The sequence below is a fragment of the Gobio gobio genome, assembly GCF_949357685.1.
Source record: "Gobio gobio genome assembly, chromosome: 19".
Taxonomy (NCBI): Eukaryota; Metazoa; Chordata; class Actinopteri; order Cypriniformes; family Gobionidae; genus Gobio; species Gobio gobio.
Window position 1 is genome coordinate 4,632,270 of NC_137112.1, and position 19,101 is coordinate 4,651,370.

The window sequence follows — 19,101 nt, forward strand, 5'->3', positions numbered from 1 at the left end:
GCTGTGTGGAAATACTTCACACTGGAAACACTGCAGAGCAAGACAATGTTTGCAAAACCGTAATTCAGAGAGGAGGAAGCTCCCTCGCGTCGTACAACACAACGAACGCAATCAAACATTTAAAAAAGCAGACAAGACTAGGGTGACATTTAAGAGATAATAATCAGGGCTTGACATTGACAATCGCCATCTGCTTGTGTATCTCGGCTGTGTAACACTCACACCAGCCACTTTGAACTTATTATGGTCTTCTCAAAAGCCATCTGTTATAATCACGTTTCGCATTATAACCAATCACACGTGTTTATATTGAGTTTATGAATATAATAATAGAGGCGTTCAGATTAGCGTAGTTTGTTCAGCGCGCGCGCGGCTCTCACTCTCGCTGAAATCTACACTCAAAGCAGAGATAAACGAGCGATGCACGCAGGAGATTCATTCATCATACAGTGATTGACAGTTTGTTATATTTCAGCACCGAAAATAGTTTCAAACAAAACACAGCAGAACCACAGCGCATCTGATATGACTGGCATTAGGTTGGCTTGACGTTCGAGAATCTAGGGACCGTCTCTAAAGTTACATATAACACTGGTAGGCTATACACGTTTCTAACTTAAATGGCATTTGAAGAGAATGACTTAGTCATAAAACTGACTGTAAAGTGTTCATCTAGGTGTTAGGTATGATGCACACCTTTTGGATTTTTGATATTTAATCAAATAAACTGTCAAATCATATGAAAATATATGCTTTATTTCACTAGAATACTGTATGGGCTCTTACACAAAATATGCTAGATTTAAATGTGTCATAGCTGATAGAACACTGATGAGAATATTGCTTGAGAATATATTTACAAATATAATATTGGAGATTTATGCATTATGCGTTGCCATTGACGACGGCCATTATAAGTAAGGAAATCCCACATAATCTAGCTTAAAAAAGTGCTTAGAGCTGCTTGATTTATTTTTTGTTTGTTGATTTTCAAATATAAATTGATAACCGTGATAATTTGGGTCACAATTATGTTCATATCATACTTGCCTGTTGAGTGGAGTTTATGTCAGCATCATATAAAATCAACAATAATGATAATAATATTAAAGCAAACACAGCTCTGGTATCGGAATAGTATCGGTATCGGCCGATATCCAAATTCAGGTATCGGGATCAGATCGGAAGTGAAAAAATGTGGATCGGTGCATCCCTAAAAATAATGAATAATGAAAACAATTATAATATTAAAAAAAACCCTAAAAAAAAAAAACCTTAACCAAAAAAATAGTCTCTCAGTGCAGTTTATTATCCAGTGTGTGCATTAGTGTGTGGTTTGATGGACATGTCAGCTGGACATGAGGACACAAACACACACACACACACAAACACCTGACCAACCTTGAGGTTCGGGGTCTGCGTCTGATCAACAATAAACCGCATCAGGATGTTGAACTGCTGATCGTACGGAAACGAATCCCTGTGGAAACACAAGAACATCAACAAAACGTGCTGGAGACGAACAGCTCTAGCGGAGCAGCGGAGCAGCCGGAGACAGACAGACAGACAGACAGACAGACAGACCTGGTGACGTCGAGGGCCCGCTGAGCTTTGGCCTGGACGGACCCCAGCAGGTCGGCCCCCATCTTCTTCAGCAGCTGCGTGAGCAGAACAAACAGCCAATCCTGAAGCTCCTCTCTGTGTAACGTGATGAAGTCCACCAGCGTCTCCAGGAACATGCTGAACACCTGACACACACACACACACACACATGTTGGTGCAACAGCATTATGAGGACTCTCCATAGGCGTAATGGTTTTTATACCGTACAAACCGTATTTTCTATCCCCCTACACTGCCCCTGCCCCTAAACCTACCCATCACACACACACACACACACACACACACACACACACACACACACACACACACTACCCCTGCCCCTAAACCTACCCATCACACACACACACACACACACACACACACACACACACACACACACACACACACACACACACACACTACCCCTGCCCCTAAACCTACCCATCACACACACACACACACACACACACTGCCCCTGCCCCTAAACCTACCCATCACACACACACACACACACACACACACACGTTTGTTTTTGTGAAATGTGAGGACATTCCATAGGCGTAATGGTTTTTATACCGTACGAACCGTATTTTCTATCCCCTTACACTGCCCCTGCCCCTAAACCTACCCATCACACACACACACACACACACTGCCCCTAAACCTACCCATCACACACACACACACACACACACACACACACAGCCCCTGCCCCTAAACCTACCCATCACACACACACACACACACACACACACACACACACACACACACACACACAGCCCCTGCCCCTAAACCTACCCATCACACACACACACACACACACACAGCCCCTGCCCCTAAACCTACCCATCACACACACACACACACACACAGCCCCTGCCCCTAAACCTACCCATCACACACACACACACACACACACACACACACACACACTGCCTCTGCCCCTAAACCTACCCATCACAGGAGACTGTGCAGTTCACTTTCTGTGAAAAAAACCTCATTCTGTGATTTATAAGCATTTTGAAAAGTGAGGACATGGGGAACGTCCTCATATTTCACCCTCTTTTTGTAATACCCATGTCATTATACACATTTGTTTCCTGATATTTCACAAAAACATGCCCACACACGCTTTCTCACATACTCTCACACACACACACACACACACACACACACACACACACACACACACACACACACACACACACACACACACACACACACACACACACACACACACACACACACACACACACACACACACACACACACACACACTCACTCACTCACTCACTCACTCACTCACTCACTCACTCACTCACTCACTCACTCACTCACTCACTCACTCTCTCTCTCTCACACACACACACACACTCTCTCTCTCTCACACACACACACACACACACACACACACACACTCTCTCTCTCTCTCTCTCACACACACACACACACACACACACACACACACTCACACACACACACATACACACACACACACACACACACACACACTCTCTCTCTCTCTCACACACACACCTTTTTTGTTGCTTGAAAAAATAAACGTTAACTGAAATGAAATAAAATATAAACAAATATTTTCATTTAGTTTAACTTGATGTACAAACATTTTAATAAAAATTTAATAAAAACTTTATAGACCTATTTAAAAAAAATATACAAAAATGACCAAAAACACTCTGTAACTAAAATGAATAACACTGGTGTGTGTTTGACGATATATTAAGGTTTAAACACTTACTCTCTGATGCGTCGGCCCAAAACAGCAGCAGAACATAAAATAAAACAAGATCGACTAGCATTAGAAGTCATAACAATCATAAACATCTCAAGTTATTTAATGACTGAGTGTGAACTGATGAATATGGACGGATGAAATGTCACCTTGCTGTGAGGATCTGCAAACATCCTGGTGAAGATCTCACACAACCTCTTCAGCTCTACACGACTGAAACACAGACACACTCACGGCTTCAGCATCACACTTTAGATCTATAACTCATAACTCATAACTGAATCACTGATAATGGGACAGTTACTACATCTGTTATGCATCTCCTGTTTTTGTTATGTGGTATTTTAGTTTGCCCTGGTTCTGTTTCCTGTCTTGCAGCCATTTTTGTAGTCCTTTGTAGTTTTTCTGTTATGTATTCCCTGGTTTTGTGTTTCTAGTCCTCTGTTACGCTGAGTTAACTCGAAAGTGAGGGAAAGTGCAGCGTGTTTCTGTGTAGGCTAACATTTATTTTGAGTCTGTAGGTGGTGTTGAGGGGAAATCCTCAATCCGCGGGAAAGCGTGACATCACTGGAGGGATTCCTGATAAATATGCGCTGGCGGCGACAATGGCTTTCTTTGGCTCTTTCGGCTTTTTTCCCTCTAATTTGTGTTTCTTTGTGCTTTTGTTGACTGTTAAGCACTCTAATATTTAGTGTTCTTTTTTTAGTATTCAGTAATTGGTAGTGGATTTATTTGTTAGTTCTCGTTTTGGTTATTTATTTAGTGTAGCGAGGGAAGCAGAGGCCCGGAAGATCCACCAAATGTACATCCGTGTAGGACAAGACTCGACCAGGAACACAAGAAACACTGAGGTGTAAACACTAGGGGCCCTATTTTAACGATCTGAAACGCAAGTGTCAAAGCACGAAGCGCAAGTAACTTTGTGGGCGGGTCTCGGCGCTGTTGTTATTTTCCCGGCGGGATAAATGGCTCTTGCGCCCGGCGCAAATCTAAAATGGGTTGGTCTGAAGTAGCTTCATTATTCATAGGTGTGGTTTGGGCGTAACGTGAATAAACCAATCAGAGCGTCATCCAACATTCCCTTTAAAAGCAGGTGCGCAAGTTCCATTATGGATTGCTATTATTATGGCGTATTTACCAGGCGCACGCCAGGAGCGGTTCACAGCCGAGGAGACTGATGTGCTTGTAAGAGCAGTGAAAGACAGAGAAGTGAAGTTGTAATGTTGTACATTATGGTAAAGGTGATTTCACAGTCTTTTTTTTTTTCAGTCTTTCAGTTTTTTCAGTTTTTCAGTCGATTTTTTTTCCTGGTTCTTGACGGACAAACCAATTTGTCAGATGTCCTTATATAGGCTACATATATGTCTTGCCACTATTGGGCAAACAGGTCTTATCCTTAATTATTACAATTAGCCTGAATCATTTGTAAGCTAGATTTATGCCTATTTTTTTCACATCTTCGTGGCACACCACAATGATTTCCGTCATCTCATGTGTTAATATTTTTTTAGTGTAACAATTTATGATTTGCAAAAATAACTGTTGCATCTGTGTAAATTACATGAGCAAAGTGTATGCGCGTTGTGCACGCTATACATTATGGTCAAGCATGCGCCCTTAAAATAGCATAATGAACAACGCGCAACGCGCCACTGACTTTAGACTAGGTTTTTTCTGGTCAGTGGCGCAATTGTTTAATGGAACAGCAAAATAGCACCAGGGATTGTTTGAGCCGGAACACGCCTCCTTTTTTGCGCTGAACCGCCCAGGTAGCGCAAGTTCATTCACTAGTTTAGCGACGTGCTTCTGTGGAGGGAAAAGCGCTCTTTGCGCGGGTGCAAAATAGGAATGACACATGCGTCTGTGTACAAAGTCAATTGCGCTGGGTGCAAGATAGGGCCCTAGAGGGGTAATAGACAAACAACACACACCTGGGAATGATCACAGAACGAATCAACTAGAAAACTACAAAGGACTACAAAAATGGCACACAGAACAGGCAACAGGAACTTAAATTTGAGTAAATGCAAATTAAAAGTCCAATTAACAAAACATGCGAAACACAAAGGCAGGCAATGTGTAACAAAAACTAAGACCATAAAAAAAACTTTTGTTACTGAATAAAATCAGTTACTTTATAAAAGAAACTTTACCTGAGAAAAAAAAAAAAAAAAAAAAAAAAAAAAAAATATATATATATATATATATAAAGCTTATTTTATTTCAGCTAGTTGAATAACTAAATATAACTAAAAATAAAACCACAAAAAATCATTATGAAATAAACTTTACCAGCACTGAAATAAAAAACGAAACTTATTTTATCTAATTTATTTAACCTTATAAATAACTCATCTAAAACTTTAACTAAAATTAGAGTGAAAACAGATAATTTAAAATTTTTAAATCATAATATTAATAAAAAAATAATACTCTCTCAATAGTACTAAAATAACACTGTAATGGTATCCGAAAACTGTTAAAATCAGTCTAACTAAATCACTTTGGTCAATTGTAAGTCTATTTGTATGTCACTTTGGATAAAAGCATTTGCTAAATGCATAAATGTATGTTAATTAAAAAGGTGCACAGATTTCAGCTAACTTTAATTTTTAATAAAATAATTGGGTCACACTTTAGTTTATGGTTCAATTCTCACTATTAACTACGACTTTTGCCTCAATAAACTCCTAATTACTTGTTATTAATAGTTAGTAAGGAAGTTGTTACGTTTAGGATTAAGGGATGTAGAATATGATCATGTAGACTAAGGCATTAATATGTGCTTTATAAGCACTAATAAACAACTAATATCATAGTAATACACATGATAATAAGCAACTAGTTCATACTGAGAGTTGGACCGTAATCTAACTTTGATGGTCCACTTTATTTATTCTACTGACTATAAGTAACTTTGCGACTACCGGCACATGTCAACTTATTCTACTAACCCAAACCTTAGTGTTGTAGTACTCGAGACCGGTCTTAAGACCATTTTTTGACGGTCTTGGTCTTGCCTTGGTCTCAACCCCTCAAAGTCTTGGTCTTGGTCTTGTCTTGGTCTCAACCCCTCAAAGTCTTGGTCTTGCTCTTGTCTTGGTCTCAACCCCTCAAAGTCTTGGTCTTGGTCTTGTCTTAGTCTCAACCCCTCAAAGTCTTGGTCTTGTCTTAGTCTTAACCCCTCAAAGTCTTGGTCTTGTCTTAGTCTCAACCCCTCAAAGTCTTGGTCTTGTTTTAGTCTCAACCCCTCAAAGTCTTGGTCTTGTCTTGGTCTCAACCCCTCAAAGTCTTGGTCTTGTCTTGGTCTCAATCCCTCAAAGTCTTGGTCTTGGTCTTGACTTAGTCTTAACCCCTCAAAGTCTTGCTCTTGTCTTGGTCTCAATCCCTCAAAGTCTTGGTCTTGTCTTGGTCTCAACCCCTCAAAGTCTTGGTCTTGTCTTGGTCTCAACCCCTCAAAGTCTTGGTCTTGTCTTGGTCTCAACCCCTCAAAGTCTTGGTCTTGTCTTAGTCTCAACCCCTCAAAGTCTTGCTCTTGTCTTGGACTCAATCCCTCAAAGTCTTGGTCTTGTCTTGGTCTCAACCCCTCAAAGTCTTGGTCTTGTCTTGGTCTCAACCCCTCAAAGTCTTGGTCTTGTCTTGGTCTCAACCCCTCAAAGTCTTGATCTTGTCTTAGTCTCAACTCCTCAAAGTCTTGGTCTTGTCTTGGTCTCAACCCCTCAAAGTCTTGGTCTTGTCTTGGTCTCAACCCCTCAAAGTCTTGATCTTGTCTTAGTCTCAACTCCTCAAAGTCTTGGTCTTGTCTTGGTCTCAACCCCTCAAAGTCTTGGTCTTGTCTTGGTCTCAACCCCTCAAAGTCTTGGTCTTGTCTTGGTCTCAATCCCTCAAAGTCTTGGTCTTGGTCTTGACTTAGTCTTAACCCCTCAAAGTCTTGGTCTTGTCTTAGTCTCAACCCCTCAAAGTATTGGTCTTGTCTTAGTCTCAACCCCTCAAAGTCTTGGTCTTGTCTTGGTCTCAACCCCTCAAAGTCTTGATCTTGTCTTAGTCTCAACTCCTCAAAGTCTTGGTCTTGTCTTGGTCTCAACCCCTCAAAGTCTTGGTCTTGTCTTGGTCTCAACCCCTCAAAGTCTTGGTCTTGTCTTGGTCTCAATCCCTCAAAGTCTTGGTCTTGGTCTTGACTTAGTCTTAACCCCTCAAAGTCTTGGTCTTGTCTTAGTCTCAACCCCTCAAAGTATTGGTCTTGTCTTAGTCTTAACCCCTCAAAGTCTTGCTCTTGTCTTGGACTCAATCCCTCAAAGTCTTGGTCTTGTCTTGGTCTCAACCCCTCAAAGTCTTGGTCTTGTCTTGGTCTCAACCCCTCAAAGTCTTGGTCTTGTCTTGGTCTCAACCCCTCAAAGTCTTGATCTTGTCTTAGTCTCAACTCCTCAAAGTCTTGGTCTTGTCTTGGTCTCAACCCCTCAAAGTCTTGGTCTTGTCTTGGTCTCAACCCCTCAAAGTCTTGATCTTGTCTTAGTCTCAACTCCTCAAAGTCTTGGTCTTGTCTTGGTCTCAACCCCTCAAAGTCTTGGTCTTGTCTTGGTCTCAACCCCTCAAAGTCTTGGTCTTGTCTTGGTCTCAATCCCTCAAAGTCTTGGTCTTGGTCTTGACTTAGTCTTAACCCCTCAAAGTCTTGGTCTTGTCTTAGTCTCAACCCCTCAAAGTATTGGTCTTGTCTTAGTCTTAACCCCTCAAAGTCTTGGTCTTGTTTTAGTCTCAACCCCTCAAAGTCTTGGTCTTGTCTTGGTCTCAACCCCTCAAAGTCTTGGTCTTGTCTTGGTCTTAACCCCTCAAAGTCTTGCTCTTGTCTTGGTCTCAATCCCTCAAAGTCTTGGTCTTGTCTTGGTCTCAATCCCTCAAAGTCTTGGTCTTGGTCTTGACTTAGTCTTAACCCCTCAAAGTCTTGCTCTTGTCTTGGTCTCAATCCCTCAAAGTCTTGGTCTTGTCTTGGTCTCAACCCCTCAAAGTCTTGGTCTTGTCTTGGTCTCAACCCCTCAAAGTCTTGGTCTTGTCTTGGTCTCAATCCCTCAAAGTCTTGGTCTTGTCTTGGTCTCAACCCCTCAAAGTCTTGGTCTTGTCTTGGTCTCAACCCCTCAAAGTCTTGGTCTTGTCTTGGTCTCAATCCCTCAAAGTCTTGGTCTTGTCTTGGTCTCAACCCCTCAAAGTCTTGGTCTTGTCTTGGTCTCAATCCCTCAAAGTCTTGGTCTTGTCTTGGTCTCAACCCCTCAAAGTCTTGGTCTTGGTCTTGTCTTGGTCTCAACCCCTCAAAGTCTTGGTCTTGGTCTTGTCTTGGTCTCAACCCCTCAAAGTCTTGGTCTTGGTCTTGTCTTGGTCTCAACCCCTCAAAGTCTTGGTCTTGGTATCAACACACATTGGTCTTGGTCTCGACTTGGTCTCGGATTAGGTGGTCTAGACTACGACACTACCTAACCTTAACCTAACAGCCTACTAATACTCTAATGGAAGTTACTTATAGTTAGTAAACTGTCTAAAGTGGACCATCAAAATAAAGTGTAATCAACGAGTTTCTTCTCAGTGAGCCGTGTCGTTGGTCGCACGTGTACCTGAGGACTCTCTGGCTCTTCAGAAGGTTCTGGAGTCCCAGGAGCCCCTCTTTCCTCTCGGACCAGTTGGAGCTGGCGCAGTGGTTCAGGATCTCCGCCACGTCCTCCGTCTGACGCAGGTAATGCGGCATCGAGCCGTTCCGCGAGCTGAAGGAGCGCTCGGAGCACGCGCTGGACGCGTCGCTGTTGGCATCGTCGTCGGAGTACATGCCGGGAGATTCGTACCGCCGCCGCATGGGTCTCTGCTACAGGACAAACCGCACACATGTTCAGATTAGGACGCAATGCATGAAGCTTAAAGGATTAGTTCACTTTTAAATAAACTTTTGCTGATAATTTACTCACCCCCATGTCATCCAAGATGTCCATGTCTTTCTTTCTGCAGTCGAAAAGAAATTAAGGTTTTGGATGAAAACAGTCCAGGGGTTTCCTCCATATAATGGACTTCAATGGGCTCCAAACGGTTCAAGGACCAAATGACAGTTTCAGTGCAGCTTCAAAGGGCTTTAAACGACACCAGATGATGAATAAGGGTCTAATCTAGCCAAACCATCAGTTTCTGCGAGAAACCGAGCAGTATTTATGCTATTATTTTACCTCTTAACAGGAGAAACGTGATCGTCTCTGAGCTCCGCCATAACTTCCGCCAAGTGAGGTCAAATTAGATTGTGGTCATAGATGTATACGTAGATGCCTTATTCTACTGATCCGTGCAGTCGCTAACGAGGCATCTACGTATACATCTATGACCACGATCGTATTTGACCTCACTTGGCGGAAGTTATGGCGGAGCTCAGAGACGATCACGTTCGTCTAATAATAATAGCATAAATACTGCTGGGTTTCTCACAGAAACTGTTTGTTCGGCTAGATTAGACCCTTATTCATCATCTGGTGTCGTTTAAAGCCCTTTGAAGCTGCACTGAAACTGTCATTTGGACCTTGAACCGTTTGGAGCCCATTGAAGTCCATTATATGGAGGAAACCCCTGGACTGTTTTCATCCAAAACCTTAATTTCTTTTCGACTGCAGAAAGAAAGACATGGACATCTTGGATGACATGGGGGTGAGTAAATTATCAGCAAAAGTTTATTTAAAAGTGAACTAATCCTTTAAATGCAAGGGAAATAACATTGATTTAACAGAAAACATGCAACAAAATGTACAATTCCATGCATGTGTATATACAGTATGTGCTCAAAATCATCTCAAAAACATTCAAAAGTTACGAAAATAATACTTTATTTCAAATAAATGCTGTTCTTTTGAACTTTATATTCATCAAAGAATCACGGTTTCCACAAAAACATTAACTGTGTTCAACACTGATAATAATCATAAATGTTTCTTGAGCATCAAATCATCATATGAGAATGATTTGTGAAGGATCATGTGACACTAAAGACTGGAGTAATGATGATAAATTCAGCTTTGATCACAGGGATAAATTACACTTTACTATATATTCACATAGAAAACGTCTCGGTTACGTATGTAACCCTCGTTCCCTGAGGAGGGAACGGAGACGTACGTTAGTGACTAACGAATGGGGGTTTTGCTTAGAAGCCAATCATCTTCGAGTATTCAACAGCGCCCAATGGCAGTGCCAATGCCATGGGCATGCGGAATTTGCATGCGTAACTCCGCCCCACCTCATGGGTATATAAGGAAGTACGCTGGCAACATCGCATTATGTTACTGCTGCAGGAGCCAAGACTGAACTCCGTGTTCCAGGCAGCACAGCTGACGTGGCAAAGGAAACGTACGTCTCCGTTCCCTCCTCAGGGAACGAGGGTTACATACGTAACCGAGACGTTCCCTTTCGTTCAGTCACTACGACGTACGTTAGTGACTAACGAATGGGGGTTCCAATACAACAACGCCACTCAGCTGTCGTCCAGTGCCCTGCGTAAGTGTGAATACCCTGTCGTAAGACTAGTACGGACGAAGGACTCCCACTTATCACAGGATTACCAAGGTACACTGGGAAGCATATCCCAGTGAGGGAATGCCAAGATGCCTACCGTAGGGAGGGCTTAGAGAATACACATATGACCCGCTGAGGGCTGCATATGGAAGATCACTAGGGTACCAGCCGAAGGTGGATTTTTAACCCTAGGGGTGGCAGGGACTTGCCAAGGGAAAGACACCTGCTCGCTGAGGAGGCTTACGGTGGAAATACTCGTGTGGGGGTCGCCGGAGGGGAACCATGCACACGGAGCACCTGGCCGGACATGAGGGTCTGGGCTCGAAAGGGCAGACTGAACTGATGTCGGCGTGAGCAGTGCTGGAGGAGCTCAGGGCTCTCGGGGAGCTCACCTGAGGGAAAATATCGCACATATCCAGTCCTTGGAGTGGAATGGCGAGCAAGCGAAGACACCTTAGCCTGGCCCAATACCGGCCACCCGTAGGGGCGAGTACATAGTCGGACACTGGCTCCACTCGGAGATTGTAGAATCTGGCGAATGTGTTGGGTGTCGCCCAGCCTGCAGCTCTGCAGATGTCTGTTAGCGAGGCACCATGCGCTAGAGCCCAAGAGGAGGCCACACTCCGGGTGGAGTGTGCCCTCACACCAAGGGGACATGGTCGACCTTGCTGCTGGTAAGCCAAAACAATGGTGTCCACTATCCAGTGAGACAACCTCTGCTTTGAGAGAGCACTTCCCTTCCGCTCCCCACCATAACAGACAAAGAGCTGGTCTGAGGTCCTGAAACATCGCGTACTGTCTACATAGGCGCGGAGAGCGCGTACTGGACAGAGCAATGCCAAGGCTGGGTCTGCCTCCTCCAAAGGCGACCTGATCTCGGAACGGAGTGGTGGGAACCTTGGGCACATATCCGGGCCGGGGTCTCAGGATCACGTGAGAGTTAGCCGGCCCGAACTCAAGGCACGCTTCGTCAACCGAAAATGCTTGCAGGTCCCCGACCCTCTTAAGCGAGGCCAATGCGGTCAGCAGAGCCGTCTTCATAGACAAGAACTTAATCTCAGCCGACCGCAAAGGCTCAAAGGGAGGCCTCTGCAGAGCACTTAAGACTACTGAGAGGTCCCAAGAGGGAACGAGAGGAGAGCGAGGGAGGATTCAGTCTCCTCGCCCCCCTCAGGAACCTGATGAACAGGTCGTGCTGCTTACTTACCTTTTTGTCTCCCAGGAGATCGTGGTAGGCAGATATTGCGGCCACATACACTTTAAGGGTGGAAGGAGACAGCCTTCGCTCCACCCCCTCCTGGAGAAACGATAGCACGGACCCGATCGAGCATTTCCAGGGGTCTTCTAGGCGGGAAGAACACCATGTGACGAAGAGGTTCCACTTCAACGCATAGAGACGTCGCGTAGACATAGCTCTAGCGGAAGTGATGGTAGCGACCACCGCAGGTGGAAGACTACTCAAACCTGCCGCGTCCCGTCCAGAAGCCACACGTGGAGCTTCCAGAACGCTGGACGCGGGTGCCAAAAGGTGCCCCGTCTCTGAGTGAGGAGGCTCAGAGGAATAGGCCAGGGAGGGGCTGTCGCAAGGAGTATAAGTTCTGAGAACCAGGCCTGGCCGTGCCAATACGGGGCGACCAACATGACCTGCTCCTTGTCCTCCCTGATCTTGCACAGTACCCGTGCAAGGAGGCTCACTGGGGGAAACGCATGCTTGCGTAGCCCTGGCGGCCAGCTGTGCGCCAGTGCATCCGTGCCAAGGGTGCCCTTGGTCAGGGAATAATACAGGGAGCAATGGGAAGAGTCCTGGGAGGCAACAGATCTACCTGTGCGTCGCCGAACCGTTCCCATATCAGCTGGACCGTCTGGGGGTGGAGTCTCCACTCTCCGGGGAGAGGCTGAATCCGTGAGAGCTCGTAGGCTGCACGGTTCAGGTCTCCTGGGATGTGGACAGCACGAAGGGACCTCAGGCGCTTCTGACTCCACAAAACGAGATGGCGGGCGAGTTGAGACATACGGCGGGAGCGTAGACCGCCCTGGTGGTTGATGTACGCTACTACGGCCGTGTTGTCTGTCCTGACTAGTACATGTTGACCCCTCAGCAACGCTCGGAAGCGGTGCAGGGCGAACCGTACTGCCAGCAACTCGAGGCAATTGACATGCAGAAGGCGCTGGGGTCCTATCCAGGAGCCCGTGGCTGCTTGTCCATTGCACATGGCACCCCAGCCCGTGGATGATGCATCTGTTGATACAACAAGATGCCTGGAAACTCGTTCTAAGGACACTCCGGTCCGTAGAAAACTGAGGTTCGACCACGGGGTGAGAGTCTGTAAGCAGGCCCGAGTCACTTGTACCCGGAGCGTGCCAGACCGCCATGCCCATCTCGGGACTCGATCGCGTAGCCCGTGCTGAAGCGGTCTCATATGAAGCAATACGAGCGCCGTCACCGCGGCTGCAGATGCCATATGCCCCAGGAGCCTCTGAATAGTTTCAGTGGAACCGCACTCTTGCCCTCGATTTGACGAAGGGAAGTCAGCAGAGACTGCGCGCGCTCGCTCGAAAGCTGCGCGCACATGGCGACCGAGTCGATATCCATACCGAGAAAAGAGATCCTCTGCGCGGGGCAAAGTTTGCTCTTCTCCCAGTTGACCCGAAGGCCCAGACGGGCTAGGTGATGGAGCACCAAATCTCTGTGTCCGCAAACCTGCTCTCGAGAGTGACCCAGTATGAGCCAGTCGTCGAGGTAGTTCAGGATGTGAACCCCGTGCTGCCGAAGGGGCGCAAGGGCTGCCTCGGCAATCTTCGTAAAGACGCGAGGGGACAGAGATAGCCCGAATGGTAGAACTGCGTACTGATATGCCCGCCCCTCGAAAGCAAACCGTAGGAACGGTCTGTGTCGAGGTAGAATGGAGACATGGAAGTAGGCGTCCTTCAGGTCGATCGCTGCCAACCAATCGTCTGGACGAACGCATTCGAAAAGGCCTTTCGCTGTCAACATCTTGAACGGAAACCGGTGAAGGTAACGGTTCAAGACGCGCAGGTCCAGGATCGGTCAAAGCCCACCGGTCTTTTGGGGTACAATGAAGTACGGGCTGTAAAACCCGGAATTCATCTCGGCTGGAGGGACAGGTTCGATCGCACCCTTCGCCAGTAGGGTGGCAACCTCCGCTCGCATGACGGGGGCATTGGCCCCGATCATAGTGGAACGGACTCCCCGGAAGCAGGGAGGAACCTGCGCGAACTGAATCGCGTAGCCGCACCTGACTGTCTTCGCGACCCAGCGGGACAGCCCTGGAATCTGAAGCCAGGCTCCCAGGAACTGCACCAGCGGGGTCAATCGGACTACAGGTGTACCCGGTGTGGGGCAGCGATGCAGCGTTACCGACCCGGACAAGGGAGGCTGTTGGGCGTCCCGGTGTGGGGGTGCGGTTAACGGCTGCGTCCTGACAGAGGAGACCAGGGAAGGACGCGCGTTCCACTGGGGTCTGCTCTGCCAGGAGGCTGGCGACAGAGAGGGATGCGAGTGGCGGGACCCGTGGGTGGCGCGCACTGTCATCACCGGTCTCTGGGTCCTCAGAGACAGGGACATGAGTTCTTCCCAAGCGCTGCTAGCCCGGGGGCCAGCAGCGGAAGGATTTTTCCCCCGGCCCTCCACCGGGGGAAGGAGAGGTCCTGCTACCATCCCCTGGGAAGAACTGGAACCCATCTCTGAGTTGTCCACCTCCAGCCTGGCGTTTAACCAGGCTGGGGAGCGGACTGGGCGTCATCCTCAACCACCTCCACGGCGCGGCCCGGGTGAAGGCTGCTGCTGGGGCCGGGCGGGAGGAGGGAGGGCGCCCTCGGCGGCGAGCGGACTGAGGCGACTGAGCCGGCGGCTGGTGCAGCAGCTGGCCGCCGGGGCAGTACGTGTTACAGCCTCAGTCTGCTCTGGGGCGGCCGAGAACCGTTGGGCGCAGTTCTCAGCCGCGCCGCCGAAGAGGCCAGCCTGGGATATGGGTGAGTTGAGGAGGCGGGCCCGCTCAACGTCCTCCACATCACCAGGTAAGGCCAGGTGTTCTCCCGGACCACAGCTGTGGACATCTCCCGACCCAGGGAGCGTGTGGCCACCTTCACCGCCCGGGGGCGGGATCAGTTGCGGCACGCAGCTCAATGAAGAGCCCTGGGTCGGCTCCACCCTTGTGCATGTGCAAAGGGGCGGCGGCCTGCCCGTAGCTCTGCAGGACCACGCCACCGAAGTAGACGAGCCCACAGGCTTTGGGAGGGTGCTTAGGACAGCCACACCACGCCACGTCAAGCCCTCTGTGGACACCGTAGTGCGCAACAGAGAGTTCAACAGTGGGGGTGAGGGGGCCCCAGTGTACCCTAGGCCGCGGCCCCATCAAGGGCAGAGAAGGTGGAGGAGGCCACCAAACGTCCAAACGACCAACTCCTAATCGTCATCCCCAAAGGACTCCAGCCCACCTTGGGATGCGGCGATCGACATCTCACTGCTATCTGGAGCGTGAACGAAACGAACAAGGCGTCAGAGACGGGCCGCTGTTTCAGTCCAACACTCGCGGGTTTAAGCAATGTGCGAGAGGGGGCGTGGCCCGAGGAATGATCGTCGGGGTTCTTAATACCACGGCACCGCCCTCAGGTCACCCTGGCCACCAGCCAAAGTACCACCTCTCTCGGAGACGGTAGATTGGGGTGTGGCAGAGGGGACTCTCTCTCCTCACGGAGATCACTGAGTCTCGACCGCAACATCGCGATGGTCACCGTTCCCGCAGTGGGAACATGACGCATCCACAAACACTGCCCGAACGTGCTGAAGCCCAAACACATCGAGCAGTGAATGTGCCCATAGACAGCAACGGAGATCGATCGCACCCCGGAAATGCACGGGCGAAACCGTCTTGAAAAAGACGTGCCACGCGCGAAGCTCTTTTTGTGAGAGGAAAGCTCTGCAGAGTGCCGAAGCGCCCAGGGAAACACACACACAGCTGTTGCAGATCACTGCACAGATCAGCAGGCAGGCAGCATGAGATCGCTGAACGCGCCGTAACACCAACACCCTAGAGAACCGCTGGTCTCGAAGACTGAAGAGAAGACTTCAGAATTCAGGCTTGTAGGAAGTGAAGAGATCCTCTTGGCTCCAAAGCAGAAACATAATGCGATGTTGCCAGCGTACTTCCTTATATACCACGAGGTGGGGCGGAGTTACGCATGCAAATTCCGCATGCCCATGGCATTGGCACTGCCATTGGGCGCTGTTTGAATACTCGAAGATGATTGGCTTCTAAGCGAAACCCCCATTCGTTAGTCACTAACGTACGTCGTAGTGACTGAACGAAAGGGAACAGTTATTATGAATTGTAATAATATTTCACATTTTTTACAGTATTTTTGATCAGATAAAAGCAGCATTGTTGAGCAGACTTTCAAAAACATAAAAAATCATACTGACCTCAAACTTTTGAATGATTTAGAATAACTAATGAAGTGTTACTAAAACCACAGATCAATGAAATGCTGATGTTGAATATTTTGACTGCAATCACGTGTCCATAAATCAAATACCTTATTCCTGGAGTCTCCTAAGAGCTGAAGAGGTTCCAGAGAAGCGCAGAGGAAAGGAAAGACCAAAAACATCAGGAATATATGACAGATGCCAATCAGACGCTGATGTAGAGACGTGATTCTCACCAGAGCATCTGCCACGGCCGCCTCCACCTCCGTGCCCGTGTTCAAGATCCGCATGGCGTTCACAGACGCAGAGATACGGGCCTGATGGATGAGCCCGAAGCGATCTGAGAGAGAGAGAGAGAGAGAGAGAGAGAGGGAGGGAGGGAGAGGGAGAGAGAGAGAGAGAGGGGAGAGAGAGAGAGAGAGAGAGAGAGAGAGAGAGACAGAGAGAAGAGAGAGAGAGAGAGATGAGAGAGAGAGAGAGAGAGAGAGAGAGAGGAGAGAGAGAAGGAGAGAAGAGAGAGAGAGAGAGAGAGAGAGAGAGAGAGAGAGAGAGTAGAGAGAGAGAGAGAGAGAGAGAGAGAGACAAGAGAGAGAGACGAGAGAGAGAGAGAGAGAGAGAGAGAGAGAGAGGTCAGTATCAGAGGAGTGCACATGAAAAGCACCATATACATAAGAAAGAAAAAGAACATGCAACATCCATGTGACAAATCAGGACAAAATAAAACACTCAAAATCATGACATGCTTCTTATTCATTAGCATCACATCACACAACTCGGAAAACTCAAACTTTACATTTGTTTAAATTAACATATAATTACAGAAAACTGAGATCATGAACAGCAAATTAAAAGAAGAAAATAAAAACAATACACTTTCAAAAAATTCTACAAAGAAATATGACATACCAACAGTGTCCTGGAAATAAACGTCCAATATTTTGATTAAAAAAAATAATATTCAAAAATTAAAATAGTGAAATGAGTCTCGGTAAGACTTTACGACAAGGCCTCATTATTTCACTAAATAATGCATTAACTGACAATGAGCGATACATTTGTTACAGTATTTATTCATCTTGACATTGTTGACATTAGTTAATAAAATGTCAGCTCAGGTCCATTAAATAATATCAATACAACTTTAGATTTGAATAATGTATTAGTAAATGGAGTTCAAATTAACTATAAGTGTTTCCGTTGTTAGTTCATGTTCATAACAAATGTAATTAAAGGTGGGGTAAGTGATATTTCAAAAATGCTTTAGAAAAGTGTCTCAGGCCGAGTACCAAAACAAACTTATAGCCAATCAGCAGTCTATAAAAATAAACGTATAGCCAATCAGCAGTAAGAGTCTACTGATTGAACTTATAACCAATCAGCAGTCTATAAAAATAAACGTATAGCCAATCAGCAGGAAGAGTCTACTGATTGAACTTATAGCCAATCAGCAGTCTATACAATAAATGTATAGCCAATCAGCATTAAGGGGCGTGTCTATAAATCAAACTTGTAGACAATCAGCAGTAAGGGGCGTGTCTACAAATCAAACGTATAGCCAATGAGCAGTAAGGGGCGTGTCTACAAATCAAACTTGTAGTCAATCAGCAGTAAGGGGCGTGTCTACAAATCAAACTTGTAGACAATCAGCAGTAAGGGGCGTGTTTACAAAACAAACTTGTAGCCAATCAGCATTAAGGGGCGTGTCTACAAAACAAAGTTGTAGCCAATCAGCATTAAGGGGCGTGTCTACAAAACAAAGTTGTAGCCAATCAGCATTAAGGGGTGTGTCTACAAAACAAACTTATAGCCAATCAGCAGTAAGGGGCGTGTCTACAAAACAAAGTTGTAGCCAATCAGCATTAAGGGGTGTGTCTACAAAACAAACTTATAGCCAATCAGCAGTAAGGGGCGTGTCTACAAAACAAAGTTGTAGCCAATCAGCAGTAAGGGGTGTGTCTACAAAACAAACTTATAGCCAATCAGCAGTAAGGGGCGTGTCTACAAAACAAAGTTGTAGCCAATCAGCATTAAGGGGTGTGTCTTCAAAACAAACTTATAGCCAATCAGCAGTAAGGGGCGTGTCTACAAAAACAAGTTGTAGCCAATCAGCATTAAGGGGTGTGTCTACAAAACAAACTTATAGCCAATCAGCAGTAAGGGGCGTGTCTACAAAACAAAGTTGTAGCCAATCAGCAGTAAGGGGTGTGTCTACAAAACAAACTTATAGCCAATCAGCAGTAAGGGGCGTGTCTACAAACAAAGTTGTAGCCAATCAGCATTAAGGGGTGTGTCTACAAAACAAACTTATAGCCAATCAGCAGTAAGGGGCGTGTCTACAAATCAAACTTGTTGTCAATCAGCAGTAAGGGCGTGTCTACAAATCAAACGTATAGCCAATGAGCAGTAAGGGGCGTGTCTACAAATCAAATTGTAGTCAATCAGCAGTAAGGGCGTGTCTACAAATCAAACGTATAGCCAATGAGCAGTAAGGGGCGTGTTTACAAAACAAACTTGTAGCCAATCAGCAGTAAGGGGCGTGTCTACAAATCAAACTTGTAGTCAATCAGCAGTAAGGGGCGTGTCTACAAATCAAACTTGTTGTCAATCAGCAGTAAGGGGCGTGTCTACAAATCAAACGTATAGCCAATGAGCAGTAAGGGCGTGTCTACAAATCAAATTGTAGTCAATCAGCAGTAAGGGGCGTGTCTACAAATCAAACTTGTAGTCAATCAGCAGTAAGGGGCGTGTCTACAAATCCAACGTATAGCCAATG

At 46.5% G+C, this 19,101-nt stretch overlaps 1 protein-coding gene across 3 annotated transcripts in view; it reads right to left on the reverse strand.

The window, feature by feature from the left end:
- LOC307143198 (CLIP-associating protein 1-B) overlaps positions 1 to 19,101 on the reverse strand; it is a 140,389-nt gene that overhangs the window by 37,169 nt on the left and 84,119 nt on the right. For all 3 annotated transcript variants that reach the window (XM_079844526.1, XM_079844527.1, XM_079844528.1), the window contains 6 exons: positions 16,565 to 16,668; positions 16,439 to 16,462; positions 8,956 to 9,200; positions 3,505 to 3,568; positions 1,585 to 1,748; positions 1,402 to 1,480 (listed from right to left, as the gene is read on the reverse strand). In XM_079844526.1, coding sequence (XP_079700652.1) covers positions 1,402 to 1,480; positions 1,585 to 1,748; positions 3,505 to 3,568; positions 8,956 to 9,200; positions 16,439 to 16,462; positions 16,565 to 16,668 — 680 coding nt within the window. The remainder of the gene's footprint in view (positions 1 to 1,401; positions 1,481 to 1,584; positions 1,749 to 3,504; positions 3,569 to 8,955; positions 9,201 to 16,438; positions 16,463 to 16,564; positions 16,669 to 19,101) is intronic.